Source organism: Fundulus heteroclitus, chromosome 23 (assembly GCF_011125445.2).
Source record: "Fundulus heteroclitus isolate FHET01 chromosome 23, MU-UCD_Fhet_4.1, whole genome shotgun sequence".
Classification (NCBI taxonomy): domain Eukaryota; kingdom Metazoa; phylum Chordata; class Actinopteri; order Cyprinodontiformes; family Fundulidae; genus Fundulus; species Fundulus heteroclitus.
This window is the reverse complement of record NC_046383.1, coordinates 24,561,036-24,580,078: the sequence shown is the minus strand read 5'-3', so window position 1 is coordinate 24,580,078 and position 19,043 is coordinate 24,561,036. Positions and strand designations below refer to the sequence as shown.

The 19,043-nt window shown below is 40.9% G+C and overlaps 1 protein-coding gene across 1 annotated transcript; it reads right to left on the bottom strand.

The window, feature by feature from the left end:
* Positions 1-383: 383 nt before the first annotated feature.
* atp10b (ATPase phospholipid transporting 10B) lies at positions 384-18,644 on the bottom strand (the record flags this gene model as incomplete). The annotated part of the gene is given in 20 exon segments (XM_036127387.1): positions 384-789; positions 1,720-1,907; positions 2,991-3,095; positions 3,190-3,270; positions 3,370-3,570; positions 3,665-3,790; positions 3,889-3,965; positions 5,796-6,063; positions 8,780-8,964; positions 9,070-9,196; positions 9,287-9,387; positions 9,478-9,985; positions 11,596-11,766; positions 12,556-12,752; positions 14,187-14,439; positions 14,588-14,715; positions 14,921-15,052; positions 17,690-17,796; positions 18,104-18,189; positions 18,440-18,644. Coding segments are annotated over 20 exon segments (3,526 nt in total), but the record flags the coding sequence as incomplete, so codon positions are not given.
* Between the last annotated feature and the right edge of the window lie 399 nt (positions 18,645-19,043).

Here is a 19,043-nt window from a genome sequence, read left to right as displayed (position 1 = left end):
TGCTGCTGTATAATGAAGTATGCCCATGGTAACTCAGCCCTTTTTACAAGTGGATGTGCTTGTGCACCCTCCATTTCCATAAAAAGCTCCAGAATTTGCAGCATAGAAGCCAATTTTCCACCTGATTCGTTTTCATTCGGATTCGGCTTGTTTTTAATGAAGCTGCTCCATCAGCAAACCCACAAACGTACAGAGTCCTTTTATTTGTCTGGGCTGAAACACAGGTGAGAAGATAATATTAAACGTAGCGGAGTTATCTGAGAAAGGTGCCTCTTTTCGAGGGTGGGTGGCCACTAACTGGGTTAGCACCGCCTCTTGAAAACCCCACTGGGATTGTAAACCGGCTTATGTGTTGCTTTCTTATGATGAGAAAGGGAAGACAGGCCTGTACATGCTTTAATTAAGCAGTTTATTGCAAAATTAACTCCAGTCAGGGAGTCACACATGAGCCAGTTGAGATATTTACAGTTTCCTGAATAAATTATCATCATAGCGCTTCTGTTCTCCCATCACGTTGCCACAACCCTCTGACGGTTCTGTGTGATGACGTTTAGGCTAAGATCATCCCCCATGAAATCAGCGTCAGAGTCAGGAAAGAAGTCTGCAGGGGTCTCCAGGGTGGGAGTGGGTGGGTCAGACAGCTCATAGCGTTTGACCGGCCCTCCTCCCCTGAAGCCCCTCCACTCCTTGATCCACTGGTCCCTCGTAGAGGGGTCCATCCGGTCCAGCTGCCTGCCTTGCAGGAGCGGGGAGGGGGCGACAGAGTTCTTCAGCACATAAAACGTGTACCTAAGGGAGAGAGTGTGGTGGTGAGAAAATAGGCCAGCGAAAAACATACAGGCGTTTGATGTAAATCAGAGCTCGCTCGCTCCCTTTCTCTGAAAATCAGCACTTTCAGAGGAAACAGGGAGGAAGATGTTTGAAGCAGCAGCTGATCCTCACCCATAATATTAACATGATGCATTTACAAATCTGCGAATGCATTTGCAGTAAAAAAAAAAAAAAAAAAAAAAAAAACATAAAACATCTTAAATAAAAAAGCTTTGAACCTAATCACGGTTAATGATCTAACCAAGTCAAAAATGAATGCAGAATAACCAATTACACAGGTACAATATTTGATGTACTGAAACCAGGCTAATATTTGCCTGATACAGATTGCAGCTAGAAAGGCTCCCAAGTTTGTTATATTTTCTAAGACCAAGAACAAGGAAACCATTGGAAAAAGATCTATAATCCCTTATTTTTTACTGTGCCTCCCATTTGTTGGCCCGGACGACTGATAGAATGAAATATGTTAATGATTATATTAAGTTAAAAAGATTACACCCCCGCAATCTGGTTAAAATAACCACTGGTTATTTATGGTAGAAGGAAATCTATGAAATTAAGGTCATGTTATGGTTAAAAATGGTAACAATTAAATTTTTAAATATTTGTCCTAAAAAATGTGGGACCATGCCCTTACAGTATTTATCTTTTTTTTTTTTTTAAAATCAATCTCTAGCTATCTATATTTTTTTTACTGATTCTTAATTTAAGATTCCACATTTCTGGCATGTTTACTGTTTTCTTGTTATTCTTAGTAGGATTTTACTTTAGGCTTTTGATCATTTCTGAGTGTGTGGAAAGGTGCGTTTTGTCTTCAGGGGAAAGGCTTTGTTAAAGGAAAAACAGCACAATAAATCACAGTGGCAGAAGCAGCACAGAGGACTGTACCTGGGCAGCAGAGCCACCACGGTGGAGAGGGTGCAGATAAGGTAGAACATGGGGTCGGCCATCTGGCTCTGAAAGATCCAGTAAGGGTTGGATGGAGGATTGCAGGTAACACAGACGGCACTGTAGGCCAGCGTCACGATGAAATACAGCGCCACACTGCCCAGCATGATAATCCAATGGACCAGCGTCTACCACACAATCAAAAAACAGAACTGCAGTTACTCAAACTGGTAGAAGGTCCAGTTAGACATTAGCTGGTAAATCTAAGTTATCTGCAAATAGTTTCAATTCACTTCAAACAGTTTTGAAGTCGTATTATGAAATAGTTTAGATCAGCCACCTGGGAGGAAACTTCCAGGGTTGGGGGCTGTAGTGAGGATCAACACTGCCTTTATGGATACCAACCACAGTGGGAAGTAAAATTTCAATATTGATAAATCAACATTTCCCAACATTCGAAAAAATGGCTCATCAATATTTAAAGTGCTACTTTTCTAAATTCCTGTAGCAGCTAGCTGTGCTGCATTGCTAATGCTAGCGCGTAATTAGACAGGAACATTTCTTTAGCCGTCCTGTTTGATAAAAACAACAACATATTTTATCGCTGCTAGCATAAAATTATTGTAGAGCTAAAAGGCTATATCATTCAGCCGCCACAACAGGCCAAGCCCATGCTTACCTCACTAATAATATGAACTACTCAAAAGTGATTTCAAAATAAAAATCCTAATTTTAATAAGGTAACTTGAACTTGACAGTGTTTGATGTGCTGCTTTTCTAATTTCATGCAGCAGCTAGCCGTACTGTAGCCGTAATGCAAGCTCGCATGCAAACAGCAGCAATGATTGCCGATTGTGTTTTAGTTTAGTTATTTTTTTCAATCCTGCCACCTGTATAACAAGGTTGCAACTAAAGACATTTTCATTTAACGATCTGCCTTTAAACAGGAAAGTCCTTTACTGGTGCTTGTAATTTCCTCAACATTAACAACAGGGGCTGGATCCCTGACAGCCCCCCTGCTTCCCACACCTACAATTTGAATTAGTCAAAAAAAAAATTGCAGTATAAAAAGATCCCATTCTATCAAAGGAAATTCACCGAGCTGTTTCTTTGTCAAAATAACAATATGGGTTTATTTTAATGCTTAAAAAAACAGGCTAGTACTGTAGTTTTAGCTTGCAGTATACATTTGTACGTTGGTATTTTTTGTGGTTGGTGAAAACACAAATTTATTGGTCCAAGCAAGATATGAAAATCAGTCCAGCACTCACCCAGGATTTGATTTCTATTGCAAGATGCAGCAGGATGGTAAATAAAGCAACCGTGTTGAGTGGCGTCCCAAAGGTGAAAATATCAACATCTGAATCCCGGTAAGCCTAGGGGAGAATCGAACATGCCGTCAAAGGTTAGGTAGATCTGCTAATTGATGAATTACCGTCACATGTAATGAATGTTAGGTGTGTTTCATACCAAATATGGAATGAAGAAGCAGACAAGACTTTGATAGAAGGCGTCCAGTATAGAAATCCAGAAAGTTAGGAAATTGTATTCCTAAATAAAAGAGACATATATTTACATGCAATAATAAAAACAATAACCAAAAGTCATATTTACTAAAAGTGTTTCTTTAAATTTCTTTCTTCCACTAACCCCTTTGCCTTGACCCGTCCTGTACAGCTCAGGAACCCCCAGCAGCACCTCGGCTGAAACATCTTTGTCAAAGATGCCAAACAAGATGGGTGGGGTGGAGGTGAAGAATAGGTTGAAGAAGATCATCAGCCAGTAGTCGATCATTGCCGTGGCCGTGAATCCGCAGAAGAACTGATACCAGAACAGCAAGTTCACGTAGGCCTGAGGAGCACATTCAGTCGCACAGTTCTATTATTTATCAGAGCAGAGGGTTGATGTGCACAGCAGAGTACTCTGACTGGGATACAGCACTCACCACGTTCTTATAGAAGAAATAAATGACCATGTTTGCCAGTCGAGTGTAGCACCAGTGTCCATGGACGAGGAGAAGCTTTGTCAGGTGCTTAAAGCGTGATATGGCAAAGTCGCTCGCCATGACCGCCTGAAATGACCCAGAAGCATCGCATTATGATTCAGTCATAACGGGATGCCATTATGATGGATGGAAACATCTTTAAAGCTAGTGAAATCAATTCCCACCTGCATGCCCTCCTGACCGGATATCCCAATGCCGACATCCGCTGCTTGGATCATGTTGACATCATTTGCACCATCACCTGAGACAAAAGTGTAAGCATCATCCCTTGTGTAGTCATTTCATTTTTTTTCATTCTTGCACAGGACATCTATTCTAATCCATGGAAAGATGTAGCAACGTTTGGTCTCTGAGGATGTCTTCATTGGGGGAGTCCTTAGCATTGTTTATTAAATGCGAGGCCGGCTTTGATATATTGCAATTGCTACTCAGCTTGTCTTTTTTGTTACGAGTTTCTAACTTGAACTAAATGTCCAGGTCCAGTGCTTAACACACGTATTCATACTCTTTAAACCTTTTCACAATTTTTACACTACAAGCTTTAATATATTTTATTGGATTTTTTTTTGATAAACCAAAACAAAGTAAGGTGGAAGAAAAGTAATACATAGTTTTCAGATTTTAATTTCTTTTTTACATATGAAGATGTAAAAGTAAAACGTGTTTTTTTATCTACATGTTTGTATCTTTATTCAGGGCTAGCCTATAGTTGGACAGTGTCCTAAGCAGGTTTGAACCTGGACGTCCACTTAAAGCTAGGACAATCCTACACCAGCCATCGCAGTGAGTTGGCGTGCTGGCAAAGTAAAAGATTGTGCTTTTGACCCTAAGGTTGGTCCCTTCTCACCACTTATTAAACACAGACCACTTAGGATTACCGTAGGTAATTTAGGAGAACACTACACTACATTTAGTGTTTCAATATAGACCTGTTGAAGTCAAGAAGGACAAGTGAAATGTGACTGGTTCAGTTTACCAGCAACCGAGTAAGAACTGTTTATAACTTCTTAAGATGTGTTTGCAGTCATAGTTTTCATAAAATCTACAGCACATAAGGGGTAAACAAAAGCATTAAGACAAGAAAACTGTTGACCATCACCAACCTTAAAATCCAACATGACTGACACACAAAACATGGGTAGTGATAGCAGCCTTTATTTCTATACTGTTGGTTTGTATGAAGTTAAATCAGCGGCACGTGGGTACTCCACGGCATCTGTTAGTCAAGCTGTGCTCTTTATGTTTTCTAAATCCTCCTGGTTCTCAAACTTGCAAACGAAACACAGATAAGTTGATTGAGATATAATTTCCAGATTCATTTTGTGACACTTGAAGTAAATGGGACATGTCATATTTTCTCTGTGAGAAGTAAAGCCCTTTTACACCGGCTCGGTTTGGCCAACCCGGCCCTGCTTAGGAGAAGAGTCAAACCAAGGGGAAACATAGAGCTCGTCACTTGGACTTTTCTTTGCATCACATCCATTGTTATCTGATTGGGTCTAACCTGTTGATGCTGACCCTGTTAGTCCAGCCTTTGAAATCGGGCTCAACCAGCTCCTTACCAGACGATACACAGTGTACATGGTGTAAGTCAGTCTAGGTGGTCCGGCTACTAAATTACAACTCTGTGAGGCAAACTTTGGAGCAAATCAGACAGTCTTGTCTCACCTCTCTGCTTCTGTCACTTTTTTTTTTTAATTTACAGTATGTTTTTATTTAGAATGATTTATTTTGGTTTTTATATCATTTCTCGTAGATTTCTTTAATGTGTTAATGTCGCAGACAAGACATGGGACGAGGGTTAAAGGCCCCACGCCCAGGAGATGTTTCCCTCTTCCAGGCATTTCTAGGCCGGTTAAAAAACTATGAGTTTCAAATAAAGCTGAGTGGGGTGGGCGAAATCTAGTAGGTCTGATGGAAAAGGAGCTTTAAAGTTCTCCTAGTCTCCCCCTGTTGGTCCATGGGCACCAAGCATTTGTTTAGTTTGCTTTTACCTTGGGCCAGCTTAATAGAAACCACTACATTAAAATAAATCAGCACATTATAAATGATACTGTGGTGTATAACTCACCGACAGCTAGTGTCATGACTTTGAGTTTCTCCCTGACCAGTTTCACCACTCCGCTCTTTTGCAGGGGCGTTACTCTGCAGCAGAGAACAGATCGGCAGCGCTTCGCCAAGTCCACGAACCGCTCCTGCAGGTCGGGCGACATGGCCATGGTGAGAGTGTTTCCATCAATCACCAGAGAAATGTTGGGAGTTGTGTCCACGTTACTAGGGTCCTCTCCGTACCTCCTCACCTCCTCCAGAGTGCAGTCCAGGATGGACGTGCACGTGAGCTGAAAACAACGACAAAAAAAAAAAAATCAGAAGATGCTTGTGTCAGATTGACTTGTTGTTATTAAAATGTTAAAAATTTAGCTAAAGATGAGTTTCTTTTTTTTTTTCTTTTTTTTTTTACGATAAACCAATAATATGCCTGACTGGTGAACCAAGTGATGTTTTCTAAAAATGCCTAGAAAATAAATAGAGATGACACAGTCAGATTTCTGCTCTTTAACCGGGTACAGATTACTGTATGTGCTGAGTCAGGCTCTGGTCTCATTAGATTCATCATTGTTGTGTCTAAATAGCTCCAGACGTAGCCAAAAGAAGGTTCTCCGGATGACTAAAATATTACTCCTTTTTCTATTTTTTTTGTCTTAAAAAAATAGAAACAGTTCTCAGTAAAGTTCATTAGTGTTGCTGGGAAGGTGGATGTGGGAGGTCATCTCTCCGGTGGTCGCTGAGTTAGGGTTGTGAAAAAAAAAAAAGTTCATTAAAGTGTATTTCCTGCGAGGGTTGAATATTAGACTGGTAATTAGATATGAAAGCATTAGTTATGGTGTTGGGGGTATCTCGCTCCGTCCGTCATCAGTCACTCGTGCCTCCGAGGGGCGCGCAGCAGCTCCACTTATTTCAGACAGATCCACGTGTATCCCTCAGAGCTGCCGAGTAATTGTTACACATCGGAGGCCAGACATGGTGAAATCATTATGAAAGGTTTGTTCCTGTGCAACCCCATCTTAATGACCTCGGTGAGGCGGGCCCCACACCACAGAGCTTGTCTCTCTCGGATGGAAACGTGAGGGCGAGAACTCAAGTCTAAATGTAGAGGAGTTCAAAGCAGGAGACCTCCTTGATTTGCAGCTCCGAATATCCTTATTAGAAACATCTAGAGAGATAAATCTTATAGAAAAAAATCATCATAGAAATGTTCATAAAAGTATTACATGTTCAAATCTCTGTAGCTTTTGATAAGCGAAGCCAATAATAAAACGTTATGTTGCCGCTCGGATATCTTATTGCACTCGCAGTAATCTTTAAATGTATTGCTTTATTCTTCATGATATAATGTATATGGTATGGTTTCAGCCACCATTAAACCTGTGAAAAACAGGCATCAAGTTTCCCATTTGTTTCCTTTTTTTTCACCTTCCATAAAACACTAACATTGTGTTACTCTATTGATAAAAATAAAAGGTTGAACTTTTCTTGTCACAAATTCAGAGCCCTCCATGGTCCGAAACAGGCTCTAATCCTACCTGGCATAAGAAATGCTTGTCGGAAGGTCTGGTCTGTGCATGATTGAATTTGTTGGGCATAATTAGAAAAACTCCACACCTAATTAAGGTCCTAAAGTCAATTTTCTATGCATTAATGTGGGAGGTGAAGGGCTGCCGAGGCTGCAGTCCCACTCCAGCAGTAGCTGAACAGAGCAACTGCACTCAGCAGTAACTCAGTACAAGCAGCAGAAAACAGCATCGCGTTTGATTATTTTAGCCGACATGCTGAAACGTTTTTTTAGCCGTACGACTTTTATAAAGGGAGAGAGGAATCCTATATAAGTACAACGTGCAGTGAATGAAAACCTTTATTTCTATAAAGAACGTTTTACACTTCAGCAACCTGTTCTGTTTTAATTTAAAATAAAAATTTATTAATTTTAATTTAAAATTTTTAATTTAAAATAAAGGAATAATAAAAGTATTCCTAATATGCACCAAATACTTTAAATTGCAAACACCGTGATTTTATTAACAATGTGAGAAATGAGTCTAGGTTTTTTATTTAGGCAATTACGGCTCAGGGTGCTTTTATATCAAGCGGAAAGCACTAAAAAAAAAAAAAGAGAGATTTCCTGTCAGTTATGTCTGACTTTTCTATCACTTATATGTCCGTCCAGTCGACAGGGAGTGTCCACCGCCTGTGCTGTAGAGAGTGGGAGAAATATAAAGAAATATGACCATGGCTGGGCACCGACCTTCAAAATTTTTGATTCACAGCTTCTCGTAAACTCTGAGCATTTGATCATTTATGGTTTACAATCTAAAGTATATTAAAAAAGTGATTAAATCCTGGAGTATTCTATACTTCTATAAGTTGAGACTAGAAATCAAAATATCATTTTATATGGTGGGAGGGGGTGTTGGGGGTAGAGTGAAAAGAAGCATAAAAAACGCAACTAAATTGAATTAACATACACGATTTATATAATAATCAACAGAGATCTACCAAGAATTTATCATAACTCGGATGATCTTCTGCTTGACTGACAAGCTGAAAGCTAAAAAAAAAAACGTTTTTACTGAATGCACCATCTGTAAGACGCTCTACCAGCTACACTGTTCAGTGTGAGGTAGGACGCTAAGTTTACCGCTTTCAGGTATCAGTGACGGAAAATCGAAGATAGAAGAAGGACAACGTTGTAAGAAGCTACTTAAGAGTAAAAACGTCAGCTGTTTATTCAGGCCGCTCTAACACAGAGCTTTTACTTTCACTGTTTCATAAAAGCAGCTGTCAGTCACAAAGTGTCACCGGAACATTTCCAGTTAATCTTTTATCAGTGTTGCTGGCCTGCCTACCTGCCTTCATGCTGATCTATGATCTATCGCTCATCAAAATGCTTTTAAGTATTTCTGCACCGTTACTAGGAAGTCATTTTTATTCCTTCTAAAACAGCGGAGCCGTGATGAAACAAGCAACATTCAGGGAAGCCGCGCGCTGCCTCCTCACCTTGTTTTTGCAGCTCATGTTTATCACCAGGTCTTCCTCCTCCAGTAGCCTGCAGGCATAGCCGATGTTGACAGCCGTCTCTGGCTTGTCACCTGTCAGCACCCACACATGCATCCCTGCCTCCCGCAGCGCCATGATGCTTTCTGGGACATTCTCCTGCAGACGGTCCTCGATGCCAGTCGCCCCTGTAGGAGGACAAACGTCCCAAGACGGGCATCATTCACACAAAGATCTCATCGTGAAGATGCGCCTCGCCATTGCTGGGAACGGCCGGGTGGGTGGGGGGTTACCTAACAGGGTGAGGTTGGTCTCCAGCTGCACGGCCGTTTTCATGATCTGCTCCTCCCTGCACTCCATAGCGGCCTTCGCTCTTTTCCTCTCACCCGACCAGCTTCGGTATGTGCTCTCACTCACAACCTGCCACGGATGAAAAGAGATAAATTACGAAAACAAAGCTCTCGTGTTGTTAGAAAACGATGCTGGTGTCAACTGTTATAGATTTCATACTTTTTTGGTGATGCAAAGTGTGCGGAGGCCCTCCTTTGCGTAGCAGTCGAGGTGATGCTGAGTATCCGCAGCTATGTTTTTCTCAACGCCACTGATGTGTTCTAGAAGCAAAATGATACAAATTCACTCAAGCAGCTTAAGCATGATTTATTAAATATGAACCAAATATATGTCGATGTTTCCTTTTTCACCTGCATAAGGCGTCCCAAGTAGCTCCATGATGGAGTAGTCGGCACCTTTAGTGTACAGCACGTACTCTTTGGTGACTGGGTGTCTCACCAAAACAGACATCCTCTTCCTGTTGGAGTCAAATGTCAAAGTGTCGAGCACCTCGAACACCAGCTCCTCCCCAGACGGGAGCCTCACAGTCACACTGTCAGGAGTCCGCGCCAGCAGGATGAAGCCGTATGCTCTGGCTGCGTACACCAAGGCGGCCTCGTCGGGGCTCTCTGCCTCATAGCACAGGTCCTCTGGCTCCAGTGTTGGGCCGCCGCTTTGAGACAGCGGATGGAGGGAACATGTTTGGACTCCGTTTCTGTCTTCTCTGCTGTCCGTCTTTGCGGCGTCTGTGACTGGAACCTCTAAAATGGTGTGGTTCCTCTTGGACTTGCGCTGGATGAAAGACCCGGCTCTTTTCAGCAAACTGGAAAAGGCCTCCAGAGGGTTGTTCGTCTGGCTGGAGTGTGGAGATGTGCACGCCTGATGCAATGTAATAACACAATGCCTTAATGTGAGACTTCTGAACACATTTTAATATGAGCCAAAAAATTTAATCATCTTGCTTTTTTATTAACATCTTTTTTTTTTCAATTTAAGGCTTGAAATATACAGCAGCTTACAAATGCACTCCTAGCCACAACCTTTATTGGGTTTTATTGGGTTTTCAGGTGACAGACTGGCACAAAGAAGCCAACAAGGATTTAGAAACATTTTTGAAATAATGTTATTTTTTTATCTATCTATCTATCTATCTATCTATCTATCTATCTATCTATCTATCTATCTATCTATCTATCTATCTATCTATCTATCTATCTATCTATCTATCTATCTATCTGTCTATCTATCTATCTGTCTGTCTGTCTGTCTGTCTGTCTGTCTGTCTGTCTGTCTGTCTGTCTGTCTGTCTGTCTGTCCGTCCGTCCGTCCGTCCGTCCGTCCGTCCGTCCGTCCGTCCGTCTATCCATTTTCTGACCCGCTTAATCCCTCATGGGGTCGCGGGGGTTGCCTATCTCCAGCGTTCACTGGGCGAGAGGCAGGGTACACCCTGAACAGGTATATATATATATATATATATATATATATATATATATATATATATATATATATATATATACACACACACTCACATCAGGGACTGAAGTTTATGTCCATTCTCCTCTTATAAACAGCTAACAGAGACTCTGGGAGGATGGAGGCTCTGGGAAGATTTGGGATTTTTGCCAAAAAGGTGAATTTTCTTTCTCATCAGACAACAGCACCTTCTTCCTCATGTGTGCTGTGTCCCCCTACATGTTTTGAAGAAAACGGGAACTAGGATTTTCTCCAAGAACAGCTTTCTTCCTGCCACCAGAGCCATTTGGGCTAGATTTTAGAGCACCACTAGCACTTGTCCTGTTAACAGACTATCCCACATGAGCTGTGGATCTCTGCAGCTCATCCTTAGTTTTAATGGATTAAACAATGCTCAGGGAGATGTTCAAAGCTTCAGATATGATTTTTATAACCAAGCCTTGAACTTTTACCGCATCTTTATCCCTGACTTGTCCACTGGGTTCCTTGGTCTTCATGATACTGTTTAGTCCCTAATATCCTCTAGCAAATCTCAGAGGCCTTCACAGAGCTGCTACATTTGCACATTATACAACAGTGGACTCTATTTGTTTTGATTTTTACTTGTGAGGAAAATTGTTCACACGTGACATTAATTAGAGGTATCAGAGTAAAACAGGCTGGATGTAAATGCACACCACACTTCAGCGCTTTAACTGTAAGAAATAGAAAATAAAAGACACGTGTTTTTGTCCTTCTACTTCATAATTATTCCCTTAATAAATGGCCAATAAAATACTTGAAAGTTTGTAGTTGTAATGTGACACAATGTGGAAAGGTTTAAGAGCTTTCAATACTTTTGCAAAGGGCTGTTATTTCTGCATGACTTGAATAAACGGCACTGTCCAATCGTTTTTTTTTTTTTTTTTGCTTTTTTTTTTTTTTTTTGCAGATAGAAGTTACACGATATTGATTAAAGACAAGATAAGTTCCTGGTTTTCACTTCAGTTTTCTATCCCTTATCGCGGTAAACTCACCCTCTGTCTGTGAGCATTCGCCATGGAAACAACCACCGTGTTGCAAATGGCGAGAGCCAGAAAGAAGTCCAGATGAGGATCTTTCTCTCTGCTGCTGTCTCTGTGGCCACCGCCGCTCTCTGCCCTGGTAATCTGCTGAAGCAGCTTCTGGTCTGGAATCACCTCAGTTTCCTGGAGGAGCAAAAGTTAATCAGTTTATTAATTAAATGCTGCCTGTATGTCGATAAACCTCGTCTCCGTTACATTAAGTTCTCCCTGAGCTGACGTAATGGACTTAGACAAAGTTTTCATCATTGAAACTTTCTTTTTCGTTACGTCTGACCATGGGTAGCGCTGGCTTAAAAGGCTGAGAAGAGGAAAGCAGTGTTATTATGTTTCTATTCATACAGGCGTTCTACGCTGCTGGAGACTCAGCACGAGGAGGAGTAAAAACGGACTCCGTGCTGAGTTTCTCTGTCTCTGGACCTCCTCCCCTTTGCCCCCGTGGACAAAAATAGGCACAGAGAAACTGTACCGTATATCAACACAGCAATGACTAATCTATAGTGCACGTTTACAGTTGATGTAACATCGGTAGTCTGTGCCAAATGGTACTCAGTGTGACCATATGTCCCGTCACAGACACAGGGGCAAAGCTGAGCAATCGCTGACACCTAGAAGCTTGACCATCTGCGGCAGGGACAGGGACCACGAGGCCTTTGACTCAGGGATGAGTCAGATTCGGGTAAACAGATCGACACTCTGAGGTTTTCTTAGTGCAGATTTACACGTTGTTCTAGTCTAAGTATAGATTTACCGACATTTAAGAATTTTAAATGCTAAAAATGTGCAGACCAGGTCTAAAGGTTGATTAGATATCATAATGTACATAACGCCCGGTGTGTGATTTAATGTCACGTCTTTTGTGCTCCCCAGTCCCTCCCGTCCTGTAAGCTGAGAATTAGCACGTGCTGTTCATACCAGTGGACTGCTGAAGGCCGCGTCGCTCTGTGCGTTCGCCGCCACCTTGCTCTTGCGCCTGCTGCCCTGCCAATGCGTGTCTGCAGGGCCGATGCCCTCAGCCTCCAAGGACCACCTGGTTCGTGGGAGTTGTTGATGCTGGTTGAAGATAACCTCCTCCTCGGTCTCGGGCTCATCGAGGACAGCAAGGCGGATGGCTGAAATGCAACAGAGATATTGACAAACTAACCTTGAACTGTCGCTTTTTATGCAACGGTGAGCAGAAAGGGCAATGAAGAGGGTGTACATTTGCTACCAGTTTTTACTAATTTTTGTGTGTTGTCGGGGTACAAAAACAAGGTAGTAGTGTAAATGCACGAGTCGGTCAAACAATAAAGCAATGATGGAAATATGACCAAACTGGACAAGACTCAAGAAAATTGAGTAAAACTAATGATTTAAACAAGAATCTGTTCTAAAAGGACTCATGAGGTGCACTTTAATTTGCTAGTTGTCAAAGCACGAAGATAAACACAACAGGCCCTTAATAATGGATGCATGAATATCTTCATGATAGTGAAGCCACGAAGGTATTCATGTATGCTTTCTCTCACTGGCTAAAGTGTTAAAAAAAAAGTCAGGTACAGAATAAAGAAAACTGCAAACCACATAATATTAAAGGGGTGAAGCAATCACTACTAGAAAGATCCCAGCATAGGCAAATTGGGTCATTTAAAATGTAACAAAAATGTTGACCAAAGATAAAAAAATAAAATAAACTTTAATCAACCTCCGTATTGAAGATATGATTTGTTTTAGTGATAAAACTAAATTTCCTTAAAGTAGTGTACAATTAGAATAAAAATAACTACTTCAAATCATCAGTTGCTGAAACCATAAACCAAACAATAAAGCATCCCACCACCAATAACTCAATTTTTGTACTCGAGACCAATATGTTAAGAGATGAAATGACCAGCTCATCCAGAAATGTAGATGTGTTGTCCTTCTATGATGTACTTTGAGATATTTTTATTCTGAAGGGTCCCTGCATAATTTTTTTTTATTTGGGTGTGTTGTCTTATATAATGTATTTTTAAATTGCGCAGCATTCCCTGAAAAGTGTTTTAGTTTTTATAAGATTGTCACTTTGCACCAATTTGTTGCCCACTTTCCTAACAATCTGTTATGATTTTGCCCAGACCTAGACACATTTTAAAACCATAGCATTTCATGCCCATGCACCTAAGCATTGGATCTCAGTGTATTGCACTTAGCAGTTAAGTATTGATACTTTATGAGATAAATAATCCTTAAATTCTTTAAATTTCACCTAATTTCATTTGATTATGTATTGTTTTTCTAAAGAGCTTTTTTATGTAGCATCATACCGTCACTGAGTGAGGTTCTGATCCTCTTTTGAACCTGCTAACCCTTATTAAATATGAAATATTATGAGCGGATACAATAAGAAAGCAATATTTCTGTATAGTACCTAACATAGTAACCAACATATTTATTGTAGTATACCACAACCTTTGTATTTAAAACTCTAAAATTAATTTCCAAAAGAATAATCCAAAAAAAAAGCGGAGGAAGGTGCATTATGCGTTTTTATTTCTAAAAAAAGTCAGCTGTTAAAAAATCCTTACCGTTTTCTTTGTGTGGATACTCGGTACCCATGATGGAGCATCTGCGAAACACCATCTTGTTCTCGGTGAGGGTGCCTGTCTTGTCTGAGAAGACGTACTCAATCTGCCCGAGGTCCTCCGTGATGTTCAGAGCCCTGCACTGCACGCGGCTGTCCGTCTCCTCATCGTACAGGTCAATGTCATTAGTGATGAAGAAGATCTGACCCACTTTTACCAGCTCAATAGACACGTAGAGAGAGATGGGAATCAAGATCTGTGACGAAGGATGGGTCCAGCGATGGCGGAAGAAAAACGACACAGAGAGGGGGAAGGAAACAAAAGAGAGGACAAGAACACAGGAGTTAGTTTAAGGAGCTTAAACCGAATAAGATCGCCCGGCTCAATTGATGTCTGTCAGATACCTGAAGGAGAATGATCATGGTGAAAAACATGTAGAAACTCGCTAGACTGGGTTCATCCAGGTGACCATTGCTGTCAGGGACCAGGAAAGGGGGCACGCCAGGCAGTGACTCCAACCATAAGTAGTGGCCTGTATGGATGAAGACAGCTTACATTAACTGCACAGACTATTAAACCGACGAGAAACCTACCTATCCCATCAAATCGCCCTTGCTTCCCCCCTCTCTTATTTAAGGATGTGTTTGAGCCTATTTTAAATCATAAAATCTAAACCTATAAAATTATATTACCCCATCCACTTAGTGATTTTGTGTTTAAGTGACGTAAACCGTTACCGAGTGCTCCGATGAGGCACATGGTGAAGAGGAGGATGAGGCAGAAGAAGACGTCTACGTTCAGCTTCCGCTCCAGTTTGCTTCGCTTGGATCTCGACCCATTGTTGTTGAGCATGGACTTGGTTTCATGGCCTTGAGAATTTCAAGAGAAGGCAAGTTATTCAAACACTGAAAAAAAAATCCTTACATCTTAAATCTAATTGATTGTACAGAGGCAGAAAGAGACAATCGCTTTAAATGAACAAATAAGGACGGTAAATCAGAATCAGAAATCAGAATCAGAAATACTTTAATAATCCCAGAGGGAAATTATTTAATGTACACAGGTATAGTAGAGTTTGTTTACTGTACATTTTTTAATTTTTTTGCAGCATTAACAACTTTGTAAGTTTAAAATATTTTTTCTGGATTCCAATTAAAGTGCTTTTATTTGCATTTTCTTTGTAATTAAAGCTTTGATTGTTGGCTAGTGTTAGCAGCATCCATCAAACTGATAAATTATAGGACATTTCACAAAGTGATCACGGTTAATTTAACACAGCTGGTTAGAAACATAATAGTGGCTGACAGTGGCGCAAGAGTTAGGAAGTATGTCCTGTAACTGTGGGTTGCTAGTTTGATACCCGCTCCAACCATCTCGGTCATTCTGTCCATGGGCAAGACGCTTTGTCTGCTAGCGGTGGTCAGATGTATGGCAGCCTCGCCTCTGTCAGTCTTCCCCAGAGCAGCTGTGGCTGCTAACATAGCTCACCACCGTCAGGGTGTGAATGTGTGTGTGAATGGGTGAATGACTGAACTGTAGTGTAAAACGCTTTGGGGTCTTCGGACATAATGAAGCGTTGTACTAGTACAAGCCATTTACCATAAATAAATCTGCGGAAAACCATCTATTTTGCTTAACTACAACTAGAATATGACTATGAGACTTGCAATTCAGACTTCTAACACCTTCAGAAACATAGTTTACAGAATTCTGTCTTACAGACAGAAATTGCAGGCTATTGTGTTCAAAAACACACCATTTCTATTTATCATATTGTGTATTGGTCCTGCATACCTTATCTATTAAAATAAAAAAAATTAATAGTATCACAATGTATCACACAAAATGCTTTTATTTAAGAAGATTTTCTTTAGTAAAAAAGAAAGTCTGGTCTGCTTAGTTTTGTGAGCTGGCTAATCAGAAACTTGGCAGTACAAGAATTTTGCTCCCTCTTTAATTCGTGCTAATGTATAATGTGTTATGTGGGCGTCATGAAGAGCCTGGACTAGGAGGCCGGTGAATAGAAGACTGTTCAGTGTCTCCTGTGAGAGAAAGCAAACACTTCTGAGACCTGGTATAAACGTTACACACATGAAGAGCTATAAATAGTTGAAAAAATATATTTACATATACTGTGTGAAAAAACACATTATATTTTTCCCCCTTCGATGTGATCTGATTAAATGTTTACTCTTATGTCACTTAATACCAAAATTATTAAACTATCTGTTACATGCCGGAAGAACAAGATCTGTTCTTAGAAATAGTCTTAAATACTTTTTGTCAAATTCAGAAGTGTACATGCACTAAGATTACCATGCCTTTGATCAATTTGGGAAATCCCAGATGGTAATGTCATGGCTTAAGCTTCTGAGACAAGGGATTGCTGCAAAGTCAACGGCACAATGCAACCTGTTGGGTTTCTTTAGACAGAAAACTTTTTAACCAATCTCTTTGTGTGATTCTACGTGTTGACTTTTACCTTAAACACACTGCTTGCTTATGTGAAACCATGAATTTATACAAACAAACCAGGCCAGTTATCAGGAAGAGAACTGAAGACCTCCATTACGGTCTGGTTCATCACTTGGTACAACTACCAGATGCCTAAAGTTAATCTCTTTAAACTATTCTAACATATAAGTATAACTAGCATGTGAATGTCATGCTTTGTACTGTTCAGGAAGAAGATGGGTTTTGCGAACCAGCGATAATAATTTTTTGGGGCGAATATAAGCAAAAGACTTGTGAAGATGCTAGCTAAAGTCCTCCATCTGCATGGGCTGAAAGGCCACTTAGAGAGGAAGAACTTAATGCTCCAAAAGCAAGATACAAAGCCACATTATCGTTTAGCTGCAAGAGGGACTGGTGCACTTCACAAACTAGATGACATCATGAGAAAAGAACATTGTATATGAAAATATCGAAGCAACATCTCAAGACATCAGCCAGGGAGTAAAAGTTTAGGTACAGATGGACACTGACCACATTCATGTCGCCAGTTTTATAGTAAAGTGGATTTAAGAAACTAAAGTCAGTGTTTCGGAGTGGCCATGGCAAATTCCTGATCAGAGTCTGATGCGTGAGCAGAGGTAAAAAGGTGTGCTCGGGCAGAATGGCCTTTCAAACCTGACCCAGTTACACCAGTTCTGTCAGGAGGTATGCGTCAAAACTCCAGCAAACTGTTCTGAGAAGATTGTGAAAGAATACGTTTGTAGGTGCAGGGAAACGGCTGATGAAGATTTTAAAATAAAAACCTGCCAACCTATTAAGGTATTTGGTTGATAGACAATTTTAGTAAAACCTGAGCGACCAAAAAACAGGAAATGTTTAGTGTGGGTTCATGTTAAACTGTGAGGGGAGGAAAATGCGTCTGTTTTATTACAGTGTGTGTAAAACATCTGATTAACTCTATCTCATTGAGGCTACGGTAAAAAAGACAAGCATGCATAATTTGTCCTGTTTAAGTGTTGAAGGGTAAGACGGTGAGCCGGTTGTGAAATTACCTGCGTACACCACAAAGCCAACAGCATGATTCGTGTTCCTCACTGTGCAGCCTCGCAGCAACAAACTCTCAATGCTGGCGCCCACCCTGTCTTTATCAGGTTTCTCTCTGCAGCGAGGGAAAAGTGACAATCCTTTTTTACTGTCAGATCTTGTTAGATATTCATTATTGTTGACATATTCCCCATTAGAGCTCTCCTGCTTGATGTCTGTAAATGAGCGGCCGGAGCTGACCGCCCGTAGGAGCGGTGGTGCTCCAGGAAAATCGATTACAGTCTATTACAGCCCCAATAATGTGTCTGCTATTATTGAGAAGTCCAGTATGTGGGTTGGAATTAGTTTTCTGGCTTCGTGGGAAGGTTCTGAGGAACAGTTTCTTTTTCAAAATCTCTGCCAAATGTGCATTTGATACTCACACTAAACACTTGAAATGATTCAGATTGTTGTTGGGCCTTTCACACACCACAGCGCAATTGAAGCTCTCGGGCTCAAATCCGGGACTCTGGTGAATAAAACAAAATGCAACCTCATTCCTGTACGAACGGAAACGTTTTATTTTGTAACGCCGCCCAAAGTTCAAGAGCAACCCAGTCCATTATCATGCATGCAATCCAAATATATTCTCCAAAGTATGCAGACTGACAGGTGGTTTTTTTTTTCTGTCTTTCAACTCTCTCTTTGACATAATGCCAGGAGCAGGAACTATAAAAAAAAAAACAACAACATCAGGACAAGTCAGCAATATTTCTCACCGATGTACAAAGTCCAGAAACAGCCGTCCTCTGCTTCAGGTTGGTTTCCCCATCCAGGTTGGCCGTCTCTATGTGGCAAACACCGTTGGGGTCGGATGAATAGAGGAGGAGCAGGTCCGCCGGGACGATCTCGTTGCAAACTACCTTCACAAAATCTCCCACTCGCACGTCCTTCCAACGTTTCTCCACATACTGCTTCTCCCTCCTGCGGTCAGAGGAGTCACACATCAAGCATCGAAGCACAGACTGGCTTTTACGTCCCGTGCAAAAGTATTCTTCTCTAGTAACCTTGTTGTTATTTTGTCATGTAACAACCTCAAACATCTGTGTAGTTTATTGAGACTTGATGGGGGTAGACCAAGACAAAGTAGAGCATAATTGTCAAGTGGATGGAAAAAGGATACATGGTTTTCAGAGCCTTTAACAAATAAAAATGTGAGAAGCAAACTTTTAAGATGAGGAGATACCTTTTTAGAATGTCCTGCTGCAGCATTATATTTTTGGAGCGCATCTAGAGGCTGAAGGTTTTTCACATTCTTCTTTACAAAATAGCTCAAGCTCAGTCAGCTTGGAGGGAGGGTGTCTATGAACGAACATTTTTAGG